This window comes from Tachysurus fulvidraco, chromosome 1 (genome assembly GCF_022655615.1).
Source record: "Tachysurus fulvidraco isolate hzauxx_2018 chromosome 1, HZAU_PFXX_2.0, whole genome shotgun sequence".
NCBI lineage: Eukaryota > Metazoa > Chordata > Actinopteri > Siluriformes > Bagridae > Tachysurus > Tachysurus fulvidraco.
The window spans coordinates 50637443-50659705 of record NC_062518.1 but is presented as its reverse complement, the minus strand read 5'-3'; the positions used below and the strand labels follow the sequence as shown (position 1 = coordinate 50659705).

The window sequence follows — 22263 nt, the reverse complement described above, 5'->3', positions numbered from 1 at the left end:
TGTTGTGTGTAGATGCTGAAGGATTTGACTTTGGATTGTAAAAGATGTTAAAGTGTGAAGTTGTAGCTGAGAGGATAAAAGGATGTGATCAGTCACAGTTATTGTTATGGATCTTCTACATCTGAATATGAATGATTCAGCTCCCAAACTGCTGGAAATGTGGGACGTGTTCTAACGCTTCACCACCATAACTGCTTTATCCTGGGAAAACGTCTGAGGAGAGACTCCTGTCATACACCAGACCTGGTGAGTTTATTACCATTAATGCTGAAAAACACAACAGGACAGAATTACAGACACATTTAAACACATTACTTATGAACAACAGAAGCATAAATACACACATTAGATGTGACATTTTACAGCACACAGTGAATATTACACAATATCATACAGTAAAGAGACAGTAAGTCAGTAACTCACTGTAGTGTCTCCAGTTTACAGTGTGGATCCTTCAGTAGATCAGATAGCAGCTTCACTCCTGATTCTCCTGGATTATTATTCCTCAGATCCAGTTCTCTCAGGTGTGATGAGGAGTTTGACCTCAGAGCTGAAGCCAGAGCAGCACAACCTTCATCTGTAATACTGCAGCCCTCCATCCTGCAAGAAAGAAAACCTTCTCACACTTAACACACTCAGGTTTAGTATTGAAAACATGAACTACACAAAATCTTTATATACAGTACATTTACTCTCCATCTAACACACACAACAATGAGTGTGTGTGTGTGTGTGTGTGTGTGTGTGTGTGTGTGTGTGTGTGTGTGTGTGTACCTCAGTATCTCCAGTGTACAGTGTGGATCCTTCAGTCCATCAGAGAGCAGCTTCACTCCTGAATCCTGCAGTTTATTGTAACTGAGGTCCAGTTCTCTCAGACTGGAGGAGTTTGAGCTGAGAACTGAGGACAGAGCTCTACAGCTTTCCTCTGTCAGATTACAGAGACGCAGCCTGGAAGAGAAATGATGAAGTGTTTGATTTATAGAGAAATGAGGTGTTTCCATCAGTGAGAAATAAAGTGTCTACCTGAACACAATGAGCAGGGATACAGGTTAGAAATCTGGGTGTAATAGTCGACTCTGACCTCAGCTTTGTTCCTCACATCAATAATATCTCTAAAGTCACATTTAGCATTTGAGGAACACTGAAAGAAATTGTCCATTTTAATGTAAAGAAGAAACAGAAAAACATTTTCTACATTCAATCATTCCAATTAGATTAGATTAATGTAACGCTCTTTTATGTATTTCACATAAAACCCTTTATACATTACAGTTAGTAACCAAATCACTCCTATTGTACAGGAACTGTACTGGTTACCTGTGACATCCACAATCATTTTAATATCAGCTCAAATATTTATTTATCATCAACAAATGCTGACTTCCTTAAGGTGAATTTTAATAAGAAGAAGCTTCAGTCAAACTGCTTTTAGTGTCGCTGCTCCCAGGATGTGGATCTCACTCTCAGTGTTTATCCATCAGTCACCTTCACTACATACATTTACAAAGCAGCTTAAACAGTGTGTGTGTGTCTGTGGTGTCTGTGTGTGTGAGTGTGAGTGTGCGTGTGTGTGTACCACAGATTCTCCAGTGTACAGTGTGGATCCTTCAGTCCATCAGAGAGCAGCTTCACTCCTGAATCCTGCAGTTTATTGTCACTCAGGTCCAGTTCTCTCAGTCTGGAGGAGTTTGAGCTGAGAACTGAGGACAGAACTCTACAGCTTTCCTCTGTCAGATAACACCGACACAGCCTGGAAGAGAAATGATAAAATATCAGAACACTGATCTCAAACACACAAACACAGCCATAATCCAGCTAAGGTTGAAGATGTAACAGAAATGTCAGTGTTTTTGTGTCACACACACAAATCAGAGGACAGGACACCACATCAGCACATTTACAGGAGCAGGGACGTCTTTCTGCACTCCACAATCTCTCAGCTACAATTTATTATAACACTACACTACAAACTATACAAACACTACACTCTGATCTGTGTTCAAGTTTCACCCAACACTGCAGATACAGTGCATTTTATTACAGAACATAAAGAATTATACAGCTGTACACTACCAGGTAATAACATGACAATACTAGTCATACTTTACACTCAGTTATATGTTGGATTTCACAGAGACACTAAAACAGTTGGTGTGTGTTGTTCTCTGTGCTCGTACACGTACAAATCTGTCACCTCCAGACCTCTGATTTTACACACACACTGGTTCAGGTGTTTGGTGTGGACCTGAATACAGGTGGAGTGTTCACACATGTCCAAACACATCCAAACTAAAGAGAAAGTTTACATTTTTTAACCTTATAAACGATTCTTGATCATGATTTGTATTTTTCATAAAATATAGACATGTAAAAATCTCTCATCGATCATAAACAATGTAAATAAAGGATATTAGAAAGAACATTGTACTGTTTACTACAGATGTCACTGTTACTATTTCAACACAACTTAGTGAACCCTTCTTTCTCCACAGAGTAAATGGGATCATGTCTTGCATGCCTCCACAACTGAGAAGTGAACGTGGGGTTTTCTTCTCAAATCTGAGCTCCTTCCCTGTTTACAGAGTGACGTCACATCAGCACGACTGCACACAGCATCAGAAATAAACAAAGTCAAACTTCTTACCTTTAAATGAGTCACACTGTATATACACAAGTATTAGCTTTAGATGGATCAACATACAGACATTTGTTTGTTCAATCTAAAACACTGACTATACACATAGCAGGAAATCTAACCCACCTTGTAGGTACAAATCTAACACAACACTACTGTGTGTTACACTAAAGGATTTGTGTAGGTGGGCTTCAGGGGGCTATAAGTGACATGGTAGAATGTAGTGTACCAATGTATAATATTTTATCAGTACATAATGATGAACAGAGAACAAAACCAGTCTGTTATTAACGTTTTACAACAAAAATATAGATTCACTATTGTAGTATATTGTATAGCGCACCTATACTAATGGTAAATAGTGCCCGCTTAGAGGCGGAGGGATTTTCCGGGGGTGGTGTGTTCTGTTCTGTGTGTTTGACTGATGAAGGTTGTGGCCGGCTTGGCCGTTGTTAAATAAAGAGTACACAGTCTGCTTACCCGTTTCCTTCCTCTCACCTCGATGCATGTCATACGCATATAATTACAAACGAAAATACTACATGGTGTCAGAAGTGGTCTAGTCCGCCGATTTTGTTTTGCCAAAGTTAGACACAGACTTTTGCTAACTGCTAAGCTAGCGGGAGCGAGCAGGCAGCTCAAGAAGAGTCAAGAGTCAAGAAGCTTTTTATTGTCATTTCAACCATATATAGCTGTTGCAGTACACAGTGAAATGAGACAACGTTTCTCCAGGATCAAGGTGCTACATAAAACAAAGACAGGGCTAAGGACATGTAAGTAGTCTTAGCCACATAAAGTGCAACTGTGCAACCTGGTGCAAACAGTGCAGGACAAGACAAGCAAGACAGTGCAGGACAAAAGACAGTGCAGGACAAAAAACAGTGCAGACATTAAGTTACAAGACAATACAAAAAGTACAAAAAATGCAATACACAAAAGACAATAAACAGTAACAGAAACAGCGCCGACCGACCGGTGTAAATACTGAATGTTCAAACAGTATTTTGTGCAGTAAAAGAATGAACAGCAGCAGGTTCTTAGCAGCAGGTCCTTTGGATTATATATGGAGTTGTGCAAAAAACAGCAGATGACTGAGATATTGTCCAATATGTGCAAAAACAGCAGAAAAGTGTGCAAAACAGTGTGTGTGTTTTGTGAGGGTCTGTGCAGTCCATACAGATGATGTGTGTGTATGTTGTGCTCAGTATAGTACAGTTCGGTTATTGAGAAGTCTGATAGCTTGTGGGAAGAAACTGTTACGCAGTCTGGTCGTGAGGGCCCGAATGCTTCGGTACCTTTTTCCAGACGGCAGGAGGGTGAAGAGTGTGTGTGAGGGGTGTGTGGGGTCATCCACAATGCTGTTGCCTTTGCAGACGCAGCGTGTGGTGTAAGTGTCCATGATAGAGGGAAGAGAGACCCCAATGATCTTCTCCGCTGTCCTCACTATCCGCTGCAGGGTTTTGCGATCCGAGATCGTACAGTTCCCAAACCAGACAGTGATGCAGCTGCTCAGGATGCTCTCAATGGTCCCTCTGTAGAACATGGTCAGGGTTGGGGGAGGGAGATGTGCCTTTCTCAGCCTTCGGAGGAAGTAGAGACGCTGCTGGGCTTTCTTGGTGATGGCGCTGGTGTTGAGTGACCAGGTGAGGTTCTCCGCTAGATGAACACCCAGAAATTTGGTGCTCTTGACGATCTCTACAGATGATCCGTCGATGTTCAGCGGAGAGTGGTCGCTCTGTGCTCTCCTGAAGTCCACAACCATCTCTTTAGTTTTGTCCACATTCAGAGAAAGGTTGTTGGCTCTACACCAGGCAGTTAGTTGTTGCACCTCCTCCCTGTATGCTGACTCGTCGTTCTTGTTGATGAGACCCACCACGGTCGTGTCATCGGCGAACTTAATAATATGATTCGATCTGTGCATTGCTGCACAGTCGTGAGTCAGCAGAGTGAACAGCAGTGGACTGAGCACGCAGCCTTGAGGAGCTCCAGTGTTCAGTGTGGTGGTGCTGGAGATGCTGTTCCCGATCCGGACTGACTGAGGTCTCCCAGTCAGGAAGTCCAGGATCCAGTTGCAGAGGGAGGTGTTTAGTCCCAGCAGGCTCAGCTTCCCAATCAGGTGCTGAGGGATGATTGTATTGAATGCTGAACTAAAGTCTATGAACAGCATTCGTACATAAGTGTCCTTATTGTCCAGATGGGTGAGGGCTAAGTGGAGGGCTGTGGTAATGGCATCGTCTGTGGAGCGGTTTGGACGATACGCGAACTGTAGGGGGTCAAGTGAGGGTGGTAGCTGGGTCTTGATGTGCCTCATGACGAGCTTCTCGAAGCACTTCATAACTATGGGTGTGAGTGCAACGGGACGATAGTCATTGAGGCAAGACACTGTAGACTTCTTTGGGACAGGAACGATGGTGGTAGTTTTGAGACACGTAGGAACAACGGCGCTGCTCAGGGAAATGTTGAAGATGTCCGTAAAGACATCCGCTAGCTGTTCCGCACATTCTCTGAGCACCCTGCCAGGAATGTTGTCTGGTCCAGCAGCCTTCCGTGGGTTAACTCTGCATAGAGATCTCCTCACGTCGGCCGTGGATAGACAGAGTACCTGGTCGTCGGGACGAGGGATGGTCTTCCTTGGCGTAACGTTGTTCTGTACCTCGAACCGAGCGTAGAACTCGTTCAACGCGTCTGGGAGGGAGGCGTCGCTATCACAAGCAGGTGAAGCTGTCCTGTAGTTTGTGATCGCCTGTATGCCCTGCCACATGTGCCGGGTGTCTCCGCTGTCCTGGAAGTGGCTGTGGATTGTCTGGGCATGTGCAAGATTTGCCTCTCTGATGGCTCGGGACAGTTTGGCCCTTGCTGTTCTTAGGGCCACCCTGTCCCCTGTTCTGAAGGCTAGGTCCCTAGACCTCAGCAGAGCACGCACATTAGCATTCATCCACGGCTTCTGGTTGGGGCGTGTAGTGATGGTCTTGGAAACGGTCACGTCATCAATGCACTTGCCGATGTAACTGGTCACTGCTGACGTGTAGTCCTCCAAGTTGACGGAGTCGCCGTTGGTTGCAGCCTCCCTGAAGATATTCCAGTCAGTGCACTCAAAGCAGTCCTGAAGAGCAGAAGTGGCTCCTGCTGGCCAGGTTTTCACCTGCTTCAGAACCGGTTTTGAGCGTCTGATGAGTGGTCTGTATGCAGGAATTAGCATAACAGTGATGTGGTCTGAGTAGCCGAGGTGGGGGCGGGGCTCCGCACGGTACGCGCCGGGAATGTTTGTGTAAACAAGATCCAGCGTGTTTTCACCTCTCGTAGCAAAGTCCACATGCTGATGGAATTTAGGGAGCACTGACTTAAGATTTGCATGGTTGAAATCTCCGGCGATGATAAAAAGTCCGTCGGGGTGAACATTCTGTAGGTCGCTAATAGCTCCGTATAGCTCACTTAGCGCCTCTTTAGCATTAGCGCTAGGAGGAATGTAAACTCCGACAATGTAAACAGTAGTAAATTCCCGTGGTAAATAAAATGGTCTGCATCTAACAGTCACAAACTCTACTGACGATGAGCAGTAAGTAGAAACAAGCACAGAGTTCTTGCACCATTCCGTGTTGATATAAACACACACACCACCACCGCGAGTCTTACCGCAAAGAGCTGCATTTCTGTCGGCTCTAAATGAAGTTAGCCCGTCCAGCTGAATGGCGGCGCCCGGAACTCTGTCGCTGAGCCACGTCTCCGTGAAAACAAACACACAGCAGTTTCTAACCTCTCTCCGTGTAGAGCATTCGAGTCGGATGTAGTCCAGTTTATTGTCCAGGGAGCAAACGTTGGATAGTAGAATGGATGGGAGAGCCGGCCGGCTAGGGTTTGTTTTTAGCCTAGCACGGACGCCCGCTCGCTTACCACGCTTCCGCTTCCTCGCGAACCGCTTTCGGCGTCCCCTCCCCTGGTCTCTGGTATCAGGCGACACCGGGGACTGGAGGCCTGGTCTCCGCAGCAAGCCGAGGTCACGAAGCCTAACCAGTACATCATCGTGCAGGTTGGTTGTTACACGATTTCTACACTTGTAAACGGTAAAGAGATGTATCAGTTTAAACTACCGTCCCCGATCGTGTTAACATATAAGTGAAAACTGGAGAAGATGGGAACAACGTTTCCAAATGTACATGACTGCTAGTGGTGCTGCTGAAAACGAAGCTAAAGTGCAGGTAGCTATCTTACTGCATGCACTCGGAGAGGATGCTCTCGATATATACAACACGCTAAATATTGCACAGGCGGATGAAGCAGAACTAACTGTGGATGATATTTTATATGCATTCAAAACATATCGCCAGCCAAAGAAAAACACTTGCCATTGAGAAATATGTGACTGAGTTGAGACAGAAAAGCAAGAGTTAGGTGCATCAGAAAATGAAATGATCAGAGACAAGATTGTATTCAGTTTAAATGATAGGCTCAAAGAAAGGCTGTTAAGAGATATCTCACGCTTGAGAGAGCGGTTGACATCTGCAGAGCAGCGGAGACTGCCAAAGCACAAATACAAGCAATGAGTACTATGACACAAGAAAGAGCAATACATGCACTGAACAAGACCAAAGACAACCAACAGTGGAAACAAGGAAGAAAACCACAGGTACATGGTGATAGCAAGAAATTTAAGGGTCAAAAGTGTAGGAAATGTGGAAAGTCACATCAACCAAGGCTTTTCCCAGCATTTTGAGTTACCTGCCGAAAGTGTGGTAAACTCAATCACTACGCAAAGATGTGTGAGTCTACAAAAGCAACACATAAGTTGAAAATGCATAATTTGAGCTCAGAAATAGATTCACTTTTCATTGGGACAGTGAACATAGACCACATGAACACTAAGAGCCAATTCCTGGTATGCAGACATAGATGTAGGAAACATGTCTGTTAAGTTTAAGTTAGACACAGGAGCAGAAACAAATGTACTACCACAGGCGGTGTACAAAACACTGAGGAGCAAAGTCGTGAAAAATGAATAAACCTGCGACTGAAACCGACAAATACAGTATTGGTGGCATACAGTGGAGTTAAACTGAAACCAGAAGGAACAATCTCCCTGGAGTGCTCCAATGCTCAAACCAAATCCAACCAGCTGTTTTATGTGTCAAACCACTCAGACACAGCTATCCTAGGCAAGGGTGCATTAGGTCTAATAAAAAGGATGGACATTGATACGCTCGCAGTCAAGTACCCAACTACAAAAGACGAGCTGCTAAAGCAACATGCAAGTGTCTTTGAAGGACTTGGTGAGTTCTCAGGAGAACATCGCATCCACATTGATCCTACGGTTACTCCTGCCATACATGGCTGCAGGAAAGTACCACTGGCAGTTATGGATAGACTGACAGACACGCTTGATGACCTGCTAAAAACTGATGTTATTGAACAAGTAATTGAGCCAACAACATGGGTCAATAGTCTTGTGTCTCGTGAAGATTTAGTGAAGAATAGTCAATAGTCTCGTGAAGATTTTCTTACCAGCAAATCTTCACGATGCTGGATGAGAAGGACAGCTATTGGCAAATAAAGCTTGACAAGGAGTTGTCACTTTTGTGCACTTTCAACACGCCATTGGGACGCCATAGGTTTAAGCGCCTTCCATTTGGGATTAAGTTGGCGAGTGAAGTTTTTCAGCAGCACAACTGAGAGACATTTGGGGACATCACGGGTGTTCATACAATTGCTGATGACATGATTATTGCTGCATCCACAGAAAATGAACATGACAAAATTCTGCAAAAAGTGATGACTAGAGCAAAGGAAGCTAACATCAAATTCAACAAAGAGAAGATCCAATACAAGGTAAACAGTGTCAAATACATGGGTCATGTTGTAACATCAGAGGGTGTCAAAGTGGACACTGCAAAAGTTAAGGCAATTGTTGACATGCCATCCCCCACAGACAGACCTGCACTGCAACGCATGCTTGGGATGATCAAGTATCTCGCACAATACATACCCGGAGAAGCAACAGCCACAGCGCCACTGAGACAACTGCTGAGAAAGGATAGTGTATGGCAATGGCAACATGAACATGAGGAAGCTGTAAAGAAACTAAAAAAATTCTCTTGTAAAAGCCCCGGGACATCCTATCGCCTATGCATCCAGAGCTTTAACTGACACAGAGAAAAACTATGCACAGATAGAGAAGGAGCTTCTGGCTATCGTGTTTTCAGTAAACCTTTTCATCAGTATGCTCATGGAGTCAAGGTTAACGTGCAGTCGGATCACAAACCTTTGGAAACAATCTTAAGAAAGCCACTTGGAACAGCTCCGTCCAGACCTCAGCGGATGCTACTTCAGCTGCAACGCTGTAGGAGCCATGTTAGGTGTATATCATGTGACTGCAGGAGAATGGGGGAGTTAGTAATTACGTAAGGTTAAAACACCTGTGTGTGGCTCTGGAAGCAGGTGGGGGTGGGTGTAGGAGCACATATTTTTTTCTCAATATATTATTGAGAAGCAGTATTGTTGAACTTGAGCAAATCACTGTTATACATGGCTATATAGAAACAAGCTTTCAAACGGATGGAGAATAAACAGCAAACTGCAAGGATGATTAACCTGTCACGAATTTATTGCTCCCCACTCAGCTCCTCGGTGGATTTAAGATCATTGTGCCACTACAAACGCTATAACCTGAATGTAATCTATACGCCAGGTAGAGAGCTACTGATAGCAGACACACTCTCACGAGCAACGACACATGAGCAACAGAGACAGGATGATATATTTGACGAAAAAGTGATCTATGCCCTTGAGCCAACAGAGGCCCTGAGCCCAGAGACTCTGATTCAGTTAAAGCATGAGACACAAAAGGACGTCATGTTACAAATATCGCTGGACATTCACAGGCACGGTTGGCCACATCACAGAAAACAAGTTGACAAAAACGTGATACAATACTGGCCTATTAGGCACTCGGTGTCAGTAAGAGAAGGAATAATGTTTGCGGGAGACAGAATTATTCTACCGAGTAAAATGAGGTCGGACATGTTACACAGGCTACATGCGGCACACCAAGGTATGCAACGCATCAAGGCTCTAGTCAGAGTACACTGGTATTGGCCAGGTATGACAAGAGACATTGAAAAAATGGTGGAGTCATGTGCAACATGCCAGCAGTTCCAGCCTCGCCATCAGAGGGAGCCGATGATCTCTCATGAAATCCCAGAGCTTCCTTGGCTGAAAGTAGGAGCTGACATATTTGAAATCGATAGTCACTCATTTCTTCTAGTTGTGGATTATTTTTCGAAATACCCGGAAGTACTAAACATCAGAGACAAGATGACACACACAGTTGTTAACAAGATGAAATCGGTATTTGCCAGAATGGGTATACCTAAAGAGATCGTGTGCGACCATATGACTTTTGCAAGCCAAGAAATGAGAAAGTTCGCCACAGCATGGGGAATTAAGCTCACTCACTCCAGCCCAGGTTATGCACAGTCAAATGGCCTGGCTGAGAGAACTGTGAAGACTGGTAAGCATCTGTTAAAGAAGGCCAAACAAACAAACCATCACTGACCCATTTCTAGCACTTCTAACTCTCAGGAACACACCTGTCACAGGTATGGGTTATTCTCCAGCACAACTGCTTATGGGCAGGGTCCTGAGAAGCACTTTACCCAGCTCAAGCACAGTGCTCCAGCCTGCAGTACCAACTAATGCACATTCTACTCTTCAGGACCTCCAAAGAAGACAGCATGCTTATTACGACAGAGGCACAAAGAAACGTCCGTTGCTGCCCGATGAGTTTTAAAAGAACGAAACCTGACGTTTCTTCAACAGTAACGGTGATAAACCTGACCGACCGTCACCTGCAACCGTCTTTGTGTTCACCGTCTGTTTTTACCACATCCACCATCTTCTGATGCAGTGACAGAAGACAAAAAACTGTCTATAATTCAACTACAACAGATTAACAACAATCACGATCCAAGAACAAGAATGTGATCGGTCATTAACAGTTTGGTGTCTTTGTCAAGCTCCAAGAAGAACAAAACAGGACTTTTCATGACACCTGTGACACATTATTCATCCTCTCTCTTTTTACCTGCTCTCTTTTTACATATAACAAGTGTGAAATATTTACAAATGACAAGGGGGGGACAGGACAGGAGGACAGGGGATTGAAGAAGAAATACAACATAACATGAGGGAAGGGAGGAGAAAAAACAACCCTCAGACTATGCTCCAGTACAGTGTGGGAACAGAAAAAACACCTCAGCAACATAAGCACATAATCAGTATGCCATAAAAACCCACGACATGAAACAGGGGAGGGGAATGGGGGGTGGAGGTAATCCAGCACAGACAAGCAGCAGCCATTCTCAGTGCTGGTCACAGACCCGCTTGTCAGACTGGCGGTGCAAAGCGGCGAAGGCATGGGATGGGGGGTGAATGCATATCTTTATATATGTGCCTGTGTGTGTGTGCGTATGTATGTAAGTGTGTAGGCCTGGAGAGTCACTGCTCTGGCATCAATTCTAAGTGCCTCAGTCCGCAAGATTGTCATAGCGATACACAGCAAATTGCCATGGAGACAGCCTTGATCAGGTCTCAGACAGAGTCAACAATCATCAGGTGTCTGTGGAAGTGGGGGGAGGAACGCAAGAGCGTCTCGCAGCGGTGCTCTGCCGGGGATAGTTGTTGTTCCAACAGCGGCCTTTTCCTTTCCAAAGGAGTGAGCTTCTCTGTGATGTTATCCAAAGCAGTGAGCTTCTCCGTGATGTTCTCCATATTGCGGTTAGTAGTCCCAACCTCAGTGCTGACCACTCTGCCCACTGCATCAATCATGATGGGCAGCCTTGTGAGGATTTGGACAGCTGTCACCATTTTCTGATTTTCTCGATAAACCAGGGCAATGCTTAATCCAATCAGCATAACTCCTGTTATCATGGTTCCGAATAGGTAGATATCTTCAATGTCCTCCCTGGAAAGAGGCGCCAGACAAACGATCCGCCACCTCTCCCACGAATCCATCGTATTGCCAGCTGCGAATGTTCCGGCAGGGCAGTCAGGTTCCCCTGAACCCAACCTTCTCGTCGAGAAGATGGTGTCAATTGCGTTGAGAGACCAGTTTATCCATGATCCATGATATTCAGAATTTTTGTTTGGAGAGCAGTACAGAGAGAGTCTCTCAAAGTATAAGATAATAGACGAGATGAGAGTAGCAAAGCAGGGAAAGTAAGGGGGAGAGAGAGGGAGAGTAAATGTGACTGCCTTTGTTGAGAGCCAGGAGAGATATAATCAAATGATGATTGATGTTTTATTTACCACGAACTCAGTCCTTGGTAAAGTTTAGCAGTAGTGCAGACTGAAAGAGACTATTGTTTTTCCTTCGTATTAGTTTAAATTTTTAAATTAAGTTTTATTTTTATTAACAATTGAGTAAAAAAGCCATGACAGAGTGAATCTCCCCACAACACTGTGTCACACACAACAAAAGATGAGGAACGTCAACATAAAGAGATACTTGAAGGACATTAGAGTGTTTTAATATTTACGTTTTATATTTTCTATCCATATTGATCCCATTTTGTCAGTCTGATGTTTTTCTCATCTGTGAGAGTTTTGTTAAATGTCACTTTCAAAATAAACAGAACAGAAAAAGTCTTTCACTGGTGTTTAGTTCAGAAATATCTTTAGTTCTTATGCATGCAGTTATTTTGTAGAGATATTTTTCATGATTCATATATAAAAGCTATAAAATGACTCATATGATGTTATAAGATTTTGTCCATGTGGCCTAGCCCTCAGTTCAGATATAACATGTTAGTGTAAAAAGTGACACAATCTTCTGTAAAAGTACCAGAGGTTTGTGTAAAGATGATTAGAGGAACTATTAACACACATTAATCCAAACAGTGCAGTTCAGTGTTACATTAAAATAATAAACCATGCAGTAATTCATTTATAAATAAAAATACTCACACAGCTTCTCTGGAGGCTTTGACCACTGGCAGCAGCTTCAGAAGACCTTCATGTGACTGATAATATTTACTCAAATTAAACACATCCAGCTCCTGTTCTGAGGTCAGTAACACAAACACCAGAGCTGACCACTGAGCAGGAGAGAGTCTGGTGTCACTGAGGGGACTGTAACCTCCTCTGTTCAGGTAAGTTTGTACTTCCTGCACTAGAGAATCATCATTCAGTTCATTCAGACAGTGGAACAGATTGATGGATTTCTCTGGAGATGGATTCTCCCTGATCTTCTCCTTGATGTACTCCACTGTTTCCTGTTTGCTGTGAGATCTGCTTCCTGTCTGTGGCATTAAGTCTCGTAAAAGAGTTTGATTGGTCTCCAGTGAGAGACCCAGAAGGAAGCGGAGGAACAGGTCCAGGTGTCCATTCTCACTCTGTAAGGCCTTGTCCACTGCACTCCTGAGGAGATCAGACATGCTTGGATTTCTGATGAAACTTTTAAGATCTTGCTTCACTAACACATTTCTCTTTTTTGAGATGAAATACAGAAATGTGTATAAAGCAGCCAGAAACTCCTGAACACTCAGATGTACGAAACTGAACACCTTCCCCAGGTGAAGCCCAAACTCCTCTCTGAAGATCTGGGTACACACTCCTGAGTACACTGACACTTCTCTGACATCAATGCCACATTCTCTCAGGTCTTCCTCATAGAAGATCAGGTTTCCTTTCTCCAGCTGGTGGAAAGCCAGTTTTCCCAGTGCCATGATACTCTTTCTGGTCTGCTTTGGATCAGGGTCACATTTCTGATGGTACTTTTGGTCCTTGTGTTTGATCTGAAAGATCAGGAAGTGTGTGAACATTTGAGTCAGAGTCTTGGGGATCTCTCCACCCTCTGCTTCACCCAACATTCTCTCTAGAACAGTGGCTGAGATCCAGCAGAAGACTGGGATGTGGCACATGACGTAGAGGCTTCTTGAAGACTTCAGGTGTGTGATGATTTTATTGGCCAGGCTCTGATCACTGATCCTCTTCCTGAAGTACTCCTCTTTCTGAGGATCACTGAAGCCTCGTACCTCTGTTACCTGGTCTACACACTCAGGAGGGATCTGATTGGCTGCTCCTGGTCTTGTGGTTATCCAGAGAAGAGCAGCGGGAAGCAGATTCCCCTTGATGAGGTTCGTCAGCAGCACATCCACTGAGGCTGAGTCTCTCACATCACACAATCTCTCATTCTTCTGGAAATTTAGAGGAAGTCGACACTCATCCAGACCATCAAAGATCAACACCACTTTGTAGGAGTCACAGTCTATTGATTCTAGTTTTCTTATTTCTGGGAAAAAGTGATGAAGAAGTTTCATCAGACTGAGATTTTGTTGCTTCATCAGATTCAGCTCTCTAAATGGAAGTGGAAACATGAAAGTGATGTCCTGATTTACTTCTCCTTCAGCCCAGTCCAGGATGAACTTCTGCACAGAGACTGTTTTTCCAATTCCAGCAACTCCTTTAGTCAGCACAGTTCTGATGGACTTGTCTTTAAAGATCTCATTACATTTGATGGGTTTCTCCTGTGTTGCTGGTCTCCTGGACGCTGCCTCAATCTGTCTCACCTCATGTTCATTATTGACGTCTCCACTCCAACCCTCTGTGATGTAGAGCTCAGTGTAGATCTCATTCAGAAGTGCTGAGCTTCCATGCTGTGAGATTCCTTCATTAATTCTTTTAAACTTCTCTCTCAGATTGGACTTCAACTTTGTCTGATACACAGGGGCGAGTCCTAATAAACAAAGTAATATCTAGTTTAGTAATAAATAGTTATAATGCAAAATCGTACAAACACTGCTATTAATTCCTGACTGATGGACTAAATATTATTGAAGCTGGACCATGAACAGATACAACATGATATTAAAATTAAATGTAAATCTAAAAGTCTTCATATCTAAAACTATTTCCTCTCTCTAAAGTGAAGCTGATGGAATAAAGTCATGACTCAGAGCTCTTACTGTTGTGCAGTGTGTTAGCGAGATCTGTGTGCTTCATGTTCTTCAGGACGTGCAGTGTGATCTTCAGCGCTCCGTCTCTGACACTGTGCAGATCCTCCTCATCCTCCACCTCCCTCTCAGTGCATGCTGGGTAATCTGGACTCAGGAGCTTCCTAAACCTGTTCAGCTCATTCTTTATCAGAGTGATGACTTTGTGTTCCAGCTCCTGGTTAGAAACACACAGGAACAGATCTAAATATTATCATGTTACAGTGAGAGAGACTTTTATTTTATCACAAGAAGAAAAGTCTATTTTTATTATCACATTTAAAACTCATACAACTGATTACCCATAATGCTGCTGCACATCAAGACATGACAAGGGATAACAACAGACACATTACACACTTTAAACACAACAGACACATTACACACTTTAAATACAACACACACATTACACACTTTAAACACAACACACATTACACACTTTAAACACAACACACACATTACACACTTTAAATACAACACAGACATTACACACTTTAAACACAACACACACATTACACACTTTAAACACAACACACACATTACACACTTTAAATACAACACACACATTACACACTTTAAAAACAACACACACATTACACACTTTAAACACAACACACATTACACTAATCACAACACACACATTACACACTTTAAACACAACACACACACCTTGAATATAGAGTCCAGCTGATTTGTGCTGATGTTTGATTTTTGTGGTCTGTGAACAAACAAAACCCATCATGTAATATGGACTATATGTATTCATAGCTGCACAAATCACACACTAATAAATACACACAGATATTTAACACTATCCTCTTAACACAATACACTGATTTCAGGATTTCCTAACTGACACCAACATGTTTAGGAACAAATGTTTGAATAAATGAATAAAATCTTTATATTGTCATTAATGTCCCAGGTGTAAATGTTCTTCTGTAGCACCACAGACCCTCCAGCTCAGGGACTGCAGACTGAACTGAACTCTTAAAGCACTTTTCCTCACTGCCAGTCTGAGAGCTGCAGCACTGCACAGTTTAGTGTTTTACTGCTTCATCACCTGATAAAGCTCATGAAGGGCTTCATAATGAGACGAGTGAGTTTGATCAGGTGGAACACTGCTGTAAAACACCTCACTATACTGACCTCACATCAGTAGACCTGTCTCTGTCTCTGAAGTGTATTGGACGTCCCATTGACTGGTCACTCTTCATGGACACACAGCTGGGTTCTGGTGAGTCTGATCTCTTTCCCTCCATCATTCTAGAACAGAAATATCAGCAATAATTAATACTCAGCACTGTTAAACAATGTGTTCATCATTAAACACCAATAATTCCATCTTTTTAATTCAGATCCAGTCTGTACACTTATTCAAACAGGAGACAGGCTTCATAAGTCAGGAATTACACTGATATCAGGAGTCCCAATCACAGCTAACTGACTCAGCTGGGTCTTAAAGCCTGTAGGGTTCACTGACACAAAGCTCTGCTGCTCTTATGCTCCACATTACACCGTCCTTTTTACTCTTCTCTCAGTGAATGATTTGTCTAAACTGTTCTTAGATCAGATCAGTGATATATTCACTGCTATTAAACACCTTAAAGTTGACTTCCTGTGTTAACTAGTGAGTGTTTAGAGATACAGATGTGTCCCCATGAGACGGTGTGTATTTATTACTGGTGAATGTAAAAGTAAGTCACCTCTCGTCTTTCTTTAAGTCCTGTTTCCCAGACACACTCATGTTGGAGGTCATGTCTCCTTCTCCAGATTACAGCAGGACACACGTTTACTTCACTCCAACATCGGTGTGTTAAATTAAACCCTGAATCAGCACAGAGTTCACTTACAGGAAATAGTCACGCTATCAAGTTATAAAACAACCTGTGTACATTAAAGCTTCAGTACAAACCCACAAAACTCTTCTGTATCTAGTGTCACTTCAGTGTGTTTATATATTAGAGCTTTAGATACTCACTGTGTTTTTACTTCTGAAATCTTTTACTTTTCACTCATCACGAAATGGAGCTGCTGATTTCCACTTTAACTGACACTGGTCTAACTGGTTTGTCTGGTTTACGCTGACGTGTGTGTGTGTGTGTGTGTGTGTGTGTGTGTGTGTGTGTGTGTGTGTGTGCGTGCATGTTTCATTCTTGTTTATTTATCTTTTTGAAACATGTAATAATAATGTGCACACGTCAAGAGTTAAAATAACCTATCTTTGTCTCTCTCTCTCTCTCTCTCTCTCTCTCTCTCTCTTTCTTTCTCTCTATCTATCTATCTATCTATCTATCTATCTATCTATCTATCTATCTATCTAACTAACACATACACAAGATATAATAAAATATACAATAGTGACTATATTATGTTCTCTCTCACTCATCTTCTACCGTTTATCTGAACTTCTCAGGTCACGGGGAGCCTGTGCCTATCTCAGGTGTCATCGGGCATTGAGGCAGGATACACCCTGGACGGAGTGCCAACCCATCACAGGGCACACACACACTCTCATTCACTCACACACACACACACACACACACACACACACACACACACACACACACACACTACGGACAATTTTCCAGAGATGCCAATCAACCTACCATGCATGTCTTTGGACCGAGGGAGGAAACCGGAGTATGTACACTGTGTTATCATACTTAATAAAATATAAATATTTATTAAAACACAAATGACTAAACAAAGCACAGAGTTCACTTACAGGAAATAGTCACACTATCAAGTTATAAAACAACCTGTGTACATTAAAGCTTCAGTACAAACCCACAAAACTCTTCTGTATCTAGTGTCACTTCAGTGTGTTTATATATTAGAGCTTTAGATACTCACTGTGTTTTTACTCCTCAAATCTTTTACTTTTCACTCGTCACAAAATGGAGCTGCTGATTTTCACTCTTACTGACATTGGTCTAACTGGTTTGTCTGGTTTATGATGATGATGTGTGTGTGTGTGTGTGTGTGTGTCTGTGTGCATGTGTGTGTGTGTGTTTCTGTGCATGTGTGTGTTTGTGCACCAAGGTAAAGTATAAAGCTAAAGTATAACATGCACTAAGGCTGCTTACAATAGAATGCACACACAATGTGATTAAAGCCGGGCTTTTATACTTTTTTACTGTGGCCAGTTAGATTTGGCTGTCAGGTTTGGTTGGCTTTGTGCCTTTTAGACGGCTACCATCTTATTTCACAAACACTTCTCGGTTCCCACGAATATCTCACCGTCGACTCTGTGTGCTGCTAATGTCTTTTTTTCCCTCTATTCTCAAGGTTAACACTTCCATATATGGTCATGTGGTTGCAGTAAACTTCCTGCAACTTGTCAGGCTGTGATTATATAAGACTGAAGCTTTCTCTCGCCGTGGAATTCGGCAAAAACTATAAAACACTGCGCGTGCAGATTACTCCCCGTGAATACACATTAGGCTTCACTTTTAAAAGCAGGCCTTGAAACACTTTTGTGCAGATACTCTCAGTAATACACAGTAGGCTTTATAAGCATTCACTACAAGAAAGTTTACAGTAAAATAAACAATATTAATCTAATCAGCTCTATTACATGAGAACACACGATTAGAAGTAAAAGAAAAGCATTTCAGAATTTTCTTGAACATTCTGAAAATACAACATAACACATAATGCATCATAGTCTTCTTTTCCATGGGAATCTTCTTCCAGCTCTCTAGGTATACCCTCGGTCTCTTTTAAACACTCATACTCAAATATTTCAACTCTTCAACCAATTCTTCAACTTTTTGTATTTTTACATAAATTTTTCTTTATTCACCTTACAATTCGCTTTTCTTTCCCTATTTCTCCTTCTCTTTGTATTATCTATGTCTGTCTGTTTACTGATGGATAAGTTAATAATTGGTCGTGATGTACCTTTATATTTATTATCATTTATTTGCTGAGAACCAGTATTAAGAGAACCAGTGTCAGGTATGTAGAGTCCTGTAACTCCATCCTGTACATGCCAGTGTCTGATAACATCTCGTGCATGCTGCTGGTTCACAACAATTTAGATTTGTTCTTGTCTTAGTGCCACTGCAGGATGACTGTGCATGTTGTGGATTGACCTGCTTGCCATCAGCAGAAGCAGAAGTTAGTGAGTGGTTCACTTTAAAACAGATGTTTTTGTAGTCCTTAAATGTCTTAATTATGTATTCAAATACAAACAGAGAAAAAGACTTGTGTAAAGGAAGAAAACAAAATACATCACTGAATAAAAAAGTTTAAAAATAATTTGCAAATTGCTTTGAAGATAGACAGAAAAAGTCCAAAGGATTATATATATATATATATATATATATATATATATATATATATATATATATATATATATACATATATACATATTGTAATGAGTCCGTCTGTGTTTTCCCTTTTGTCTGTCTGCTGCCTTGCCCTTTTAATTGTTTGCTCCGCCCACTCATTGCTTATCATGGACACTAATTACATTCCATCTCTTCCCCAGGTGTCTTGTCTTTGTCTCTGATTGTCTCTGCGTTGTGATTGGCTCCTGTTTACTACATTTACTCTGTCTGCTCACTTCCCTGGTGTTGGTCGTTGTTGGTGTTTGGTGTGTTCCCTGTTCCTGTTCCCTGTTCCGCTCTATGTTCTAGCCTGTTTTGCCTGCTTATCTGTTTCCTGTTTTGTCATTAAATCATCAAACTGCATTTGGATTCTCACTCGCCTTTTGTCTCACCGTGTCACATCGTGATACATATACACACACAGATACACACACACACACGCGCGTATATAAAATCACCACGACTACCATTATATCACTGCTCTTAGTCACTCTATTAGTGACTTGAATAAAAAAATAAAACAAATGTGTTTTGAGGTGTGGACTCAGGGAGGGGGATTAAAGGTGGTAAACCTTTATAATCCTTGTAATCAGTTAACTCTAGATTATCCAAATATGATAAGAACCAAAGCTGGGGAAAATTTTATATGGTGTGGGGATTTTAATGCACATAATTCACTTTGGGGTAGTACTTGCACAGATAATAATGGTAGGGTAGTAGAAGAGTTTATGGAAGAATATGCTTTAGTGTGTTTAAATAACAGGAAGGGTACTAGATTCAATATGAGGGATTCTTCTCTGTCATGTAATGATCTAACACTCGTCTCTGGAACTATAGCATTAGAATGTAAATGAGAAGTACTAGAGCAATCTACATTGGGAAGTGATCATTTTCCTAATTTTATGCAATGTGGGACTGGAAATGTATCAACAAAATAAAACAATGCCAAATAGATGGAGATTTGATAAAGCTGATTGGGATAAATTTAACAGGGTATGCATCAATGGAATGGTGAATTATAGCTTAGATGGTGATATAGATTTGTGTTCTGATCAATTAATTACAATTATTATAAATGCAGCTGAAGAATCCATTCCTAAATGAGAAAAAGTAAGATTGAAAATTGTTCCATGGTGGAATGATGAATGCACTAAAGCTGTTAAAGATAGAAATAAGGCCTTTAGAGAGCTTAGGAAAACCTTAATACCTATAACTTTAATTAGTTATCAGAAGAAATGGGCTCAGGCAAGGAAGATAATAAAGCAAGCTAAAAGGAAGTTCTGGCATTCATTCTGCTCCACTATAGGAAAGGAAACCCAAATAGGAGAGGTATGGGGTGTCCTCAAAAAAATGGTTGGGGTTTATAGAGCTCAGAATATACCAGTACTAGTAGATGAAGGGAAAACAGCAGTGACCCAAGAAGATAAAGCCGAAATGTTTGCTTCCACCTTTCAAAAGGCACACAGCTCAGATAACCTAGTAATAAATTATAAAAGACGGAGAGAAGAAATAATAAAGCAAAATCAAGATATTTTTTTAATAAAAACGGATAGTAAAACAGCTTTGGATGCTGCTTTTAATTTGTGGAAACTTAAAAGAGTCTTAATGAGGGTTAGAAGTACTGCTTTATAGATAGAATCTGCTATACTATGATTAAACAGATGGATGACATAATACTTAAAGTAATATTAGATTTGGAGGGAAGGACAATTACCGCTATCAAGAAAGCAAGCAATTGTAATCCCGGTTCATAAACCAGGGAAAGATGCTACTATAACAGGAAATTATAGGTCAATAACTCTGACGTCTAACCTCTATAAAGTAATGGAAAAAATGATCGTTAATCGACTATATTATGTATTGGAAAGCAAAGGATTAATGGCTCCTTATCAGTATGGTTTTCGACCAGGTAGATCCACTAATTAGATTAGAAGCTGATGTTAAAAAGGCACTAGCAATGAAAGAGGTGTTAGTGGCAGTATACTTTGACATCGAAAAAGCATACGATATGATGTGGAGAGAAGGATTGCTGTTAAAGTTGCAAAGAATGGGAATTGAAAAAAGATTTTATAATTGGGTTTTAAGTTTCTTATTTGGACGATTGATACAAGTCACGGTAGGAAATACAATTTCTGAGATGGTGTAGGTAGAAAATGGAACACCACAAAGTGTCAAGTGGCATTAGTTCTTTATTATTTAACATAATGATTAATGATGTATTCAAAGGAATTCATCCAGGAATTAAAACAGCTTTACTATATATGCAGATGATGGGGAAATGTGGAAGAGGGGAAGAAACGTTAACCTACCTCACTAACTTAGTTTCAATTAATAATCGCCTCAGATTCACCTTAACTCACTAACTTAGTTTATATTAATAATCGCCTCAGATTTACCTTACCTCACTAACTTCGTTTATATTAATAATCGCCTCAGATATACCTTATGTCAGTAACTTAGTTTATAGTAATAATCCCATCAGATTTACCTTATCTCACTAACTTGGTTTATATTAATAATCACCTCAGATTTACCTTACCTCACTAACATAGTTTATATTGTTATGGCTTAAGCCTTTATTCTTACTTTAGTGTGGTGTTTTCAATTTGACTTGGTCCTTCTTTTTTTTTCTCCCAGGTTAGGCTCCGCCCCTGCACACCTGCGGCCATTCATAATCGGGTGGAAATAAAAGGGGAGAGTAACGAGAGAAGAGGGGCCTGAGTTTGCACTATTTCCACGCAGAACTCCAGTCAGCAGGTCACGGCCACTACCCCTGGCTTAGCTTCCAGTGAGCGCGGCACCCACTGGAGGGAAGCTCTTTCTTCCTCTCTTCCGTCACATTCGTGTTGACGTTTTGTATCGAACTGAGCTTCATGTGTGCGTCTTGCCCAGGTGTTGCTGATACGCAGTGTTCTTTTTGGTTTCCATTATATTCTCCTTTTTGTTCTGTGTTGTGTGTGTTCATGAATGGTTTAGGGAAGTTACTAGTTGCCTGTGATGCGTGAGTGCAGTTAATTAATTAATAAACTGATAAAACTGTCCTTTCTAACTCGCGTGTCCTTTTATGTTACTTGCCCCCCCCTACGAGCACTGTTGAAAGTGGGGTTCATAACAATATTAACATTCGACTCAGATTTACCTTACCTCACTAACTTAGTTTATGTTAATAATTGCCTCAGATTTACCTTACCTCACTAACATAGTTTATATTAACATTCACCTCAGACTTACCTTACCTCACTAACTTAGTTTATATTAATAATCACCTCAGATTTATGTTACCTCACTAACTAGTTTATATTAATAATCA

General features: G+C 41.6%; 1 protein-coding gene and 1 long non-coding RNA gene across 3 annotated transcripts; both read right to left on the bottom strand.

Moving 5' to 3' along the window:
• Positions 1-261: 261 nt before the first annotated feature.
• On the bottom strand, positions 262-14364 carry LOC125141434 (NLR family CARD domain-containing protein 3-like; the record flags this gene model as incomplete). Its single annotated transcript, XM_047815011.1, has 4 exons — positions 262-267; positions 783-948; positions 1577-1750; positions 12590-14364. Coding segments are annotated over 4 exons (2121 nt in total), but the record flags the coding sequence as incomplete, so codon positions are not given.
• A 920-nt stretch (positions 14365-15284) lies between these two features.
• LOC113654638 lies at positions 15285-17529 on the bottom strand. Of its 2 annotated transcripts, none has more exons than XR_003443450.2 (3): positions 17473-17529; positions 15766-15882; positions 15285-15334 (listed from the first exon to the last, which is right to left on the bottom strand). It is a non-coding gene; the product is annotated as an uncharacterized LOC113654638 (long non-coding RNA). The 2 variants fall into 2 exon arrangements; XR_007140883.1 differs by lacking the exon at positions 17473-17529 and adding an exon at positions 16323-16384.
• Between the last annotated feature and the right edge of the window lie 4734 nt (positions 17530-22263).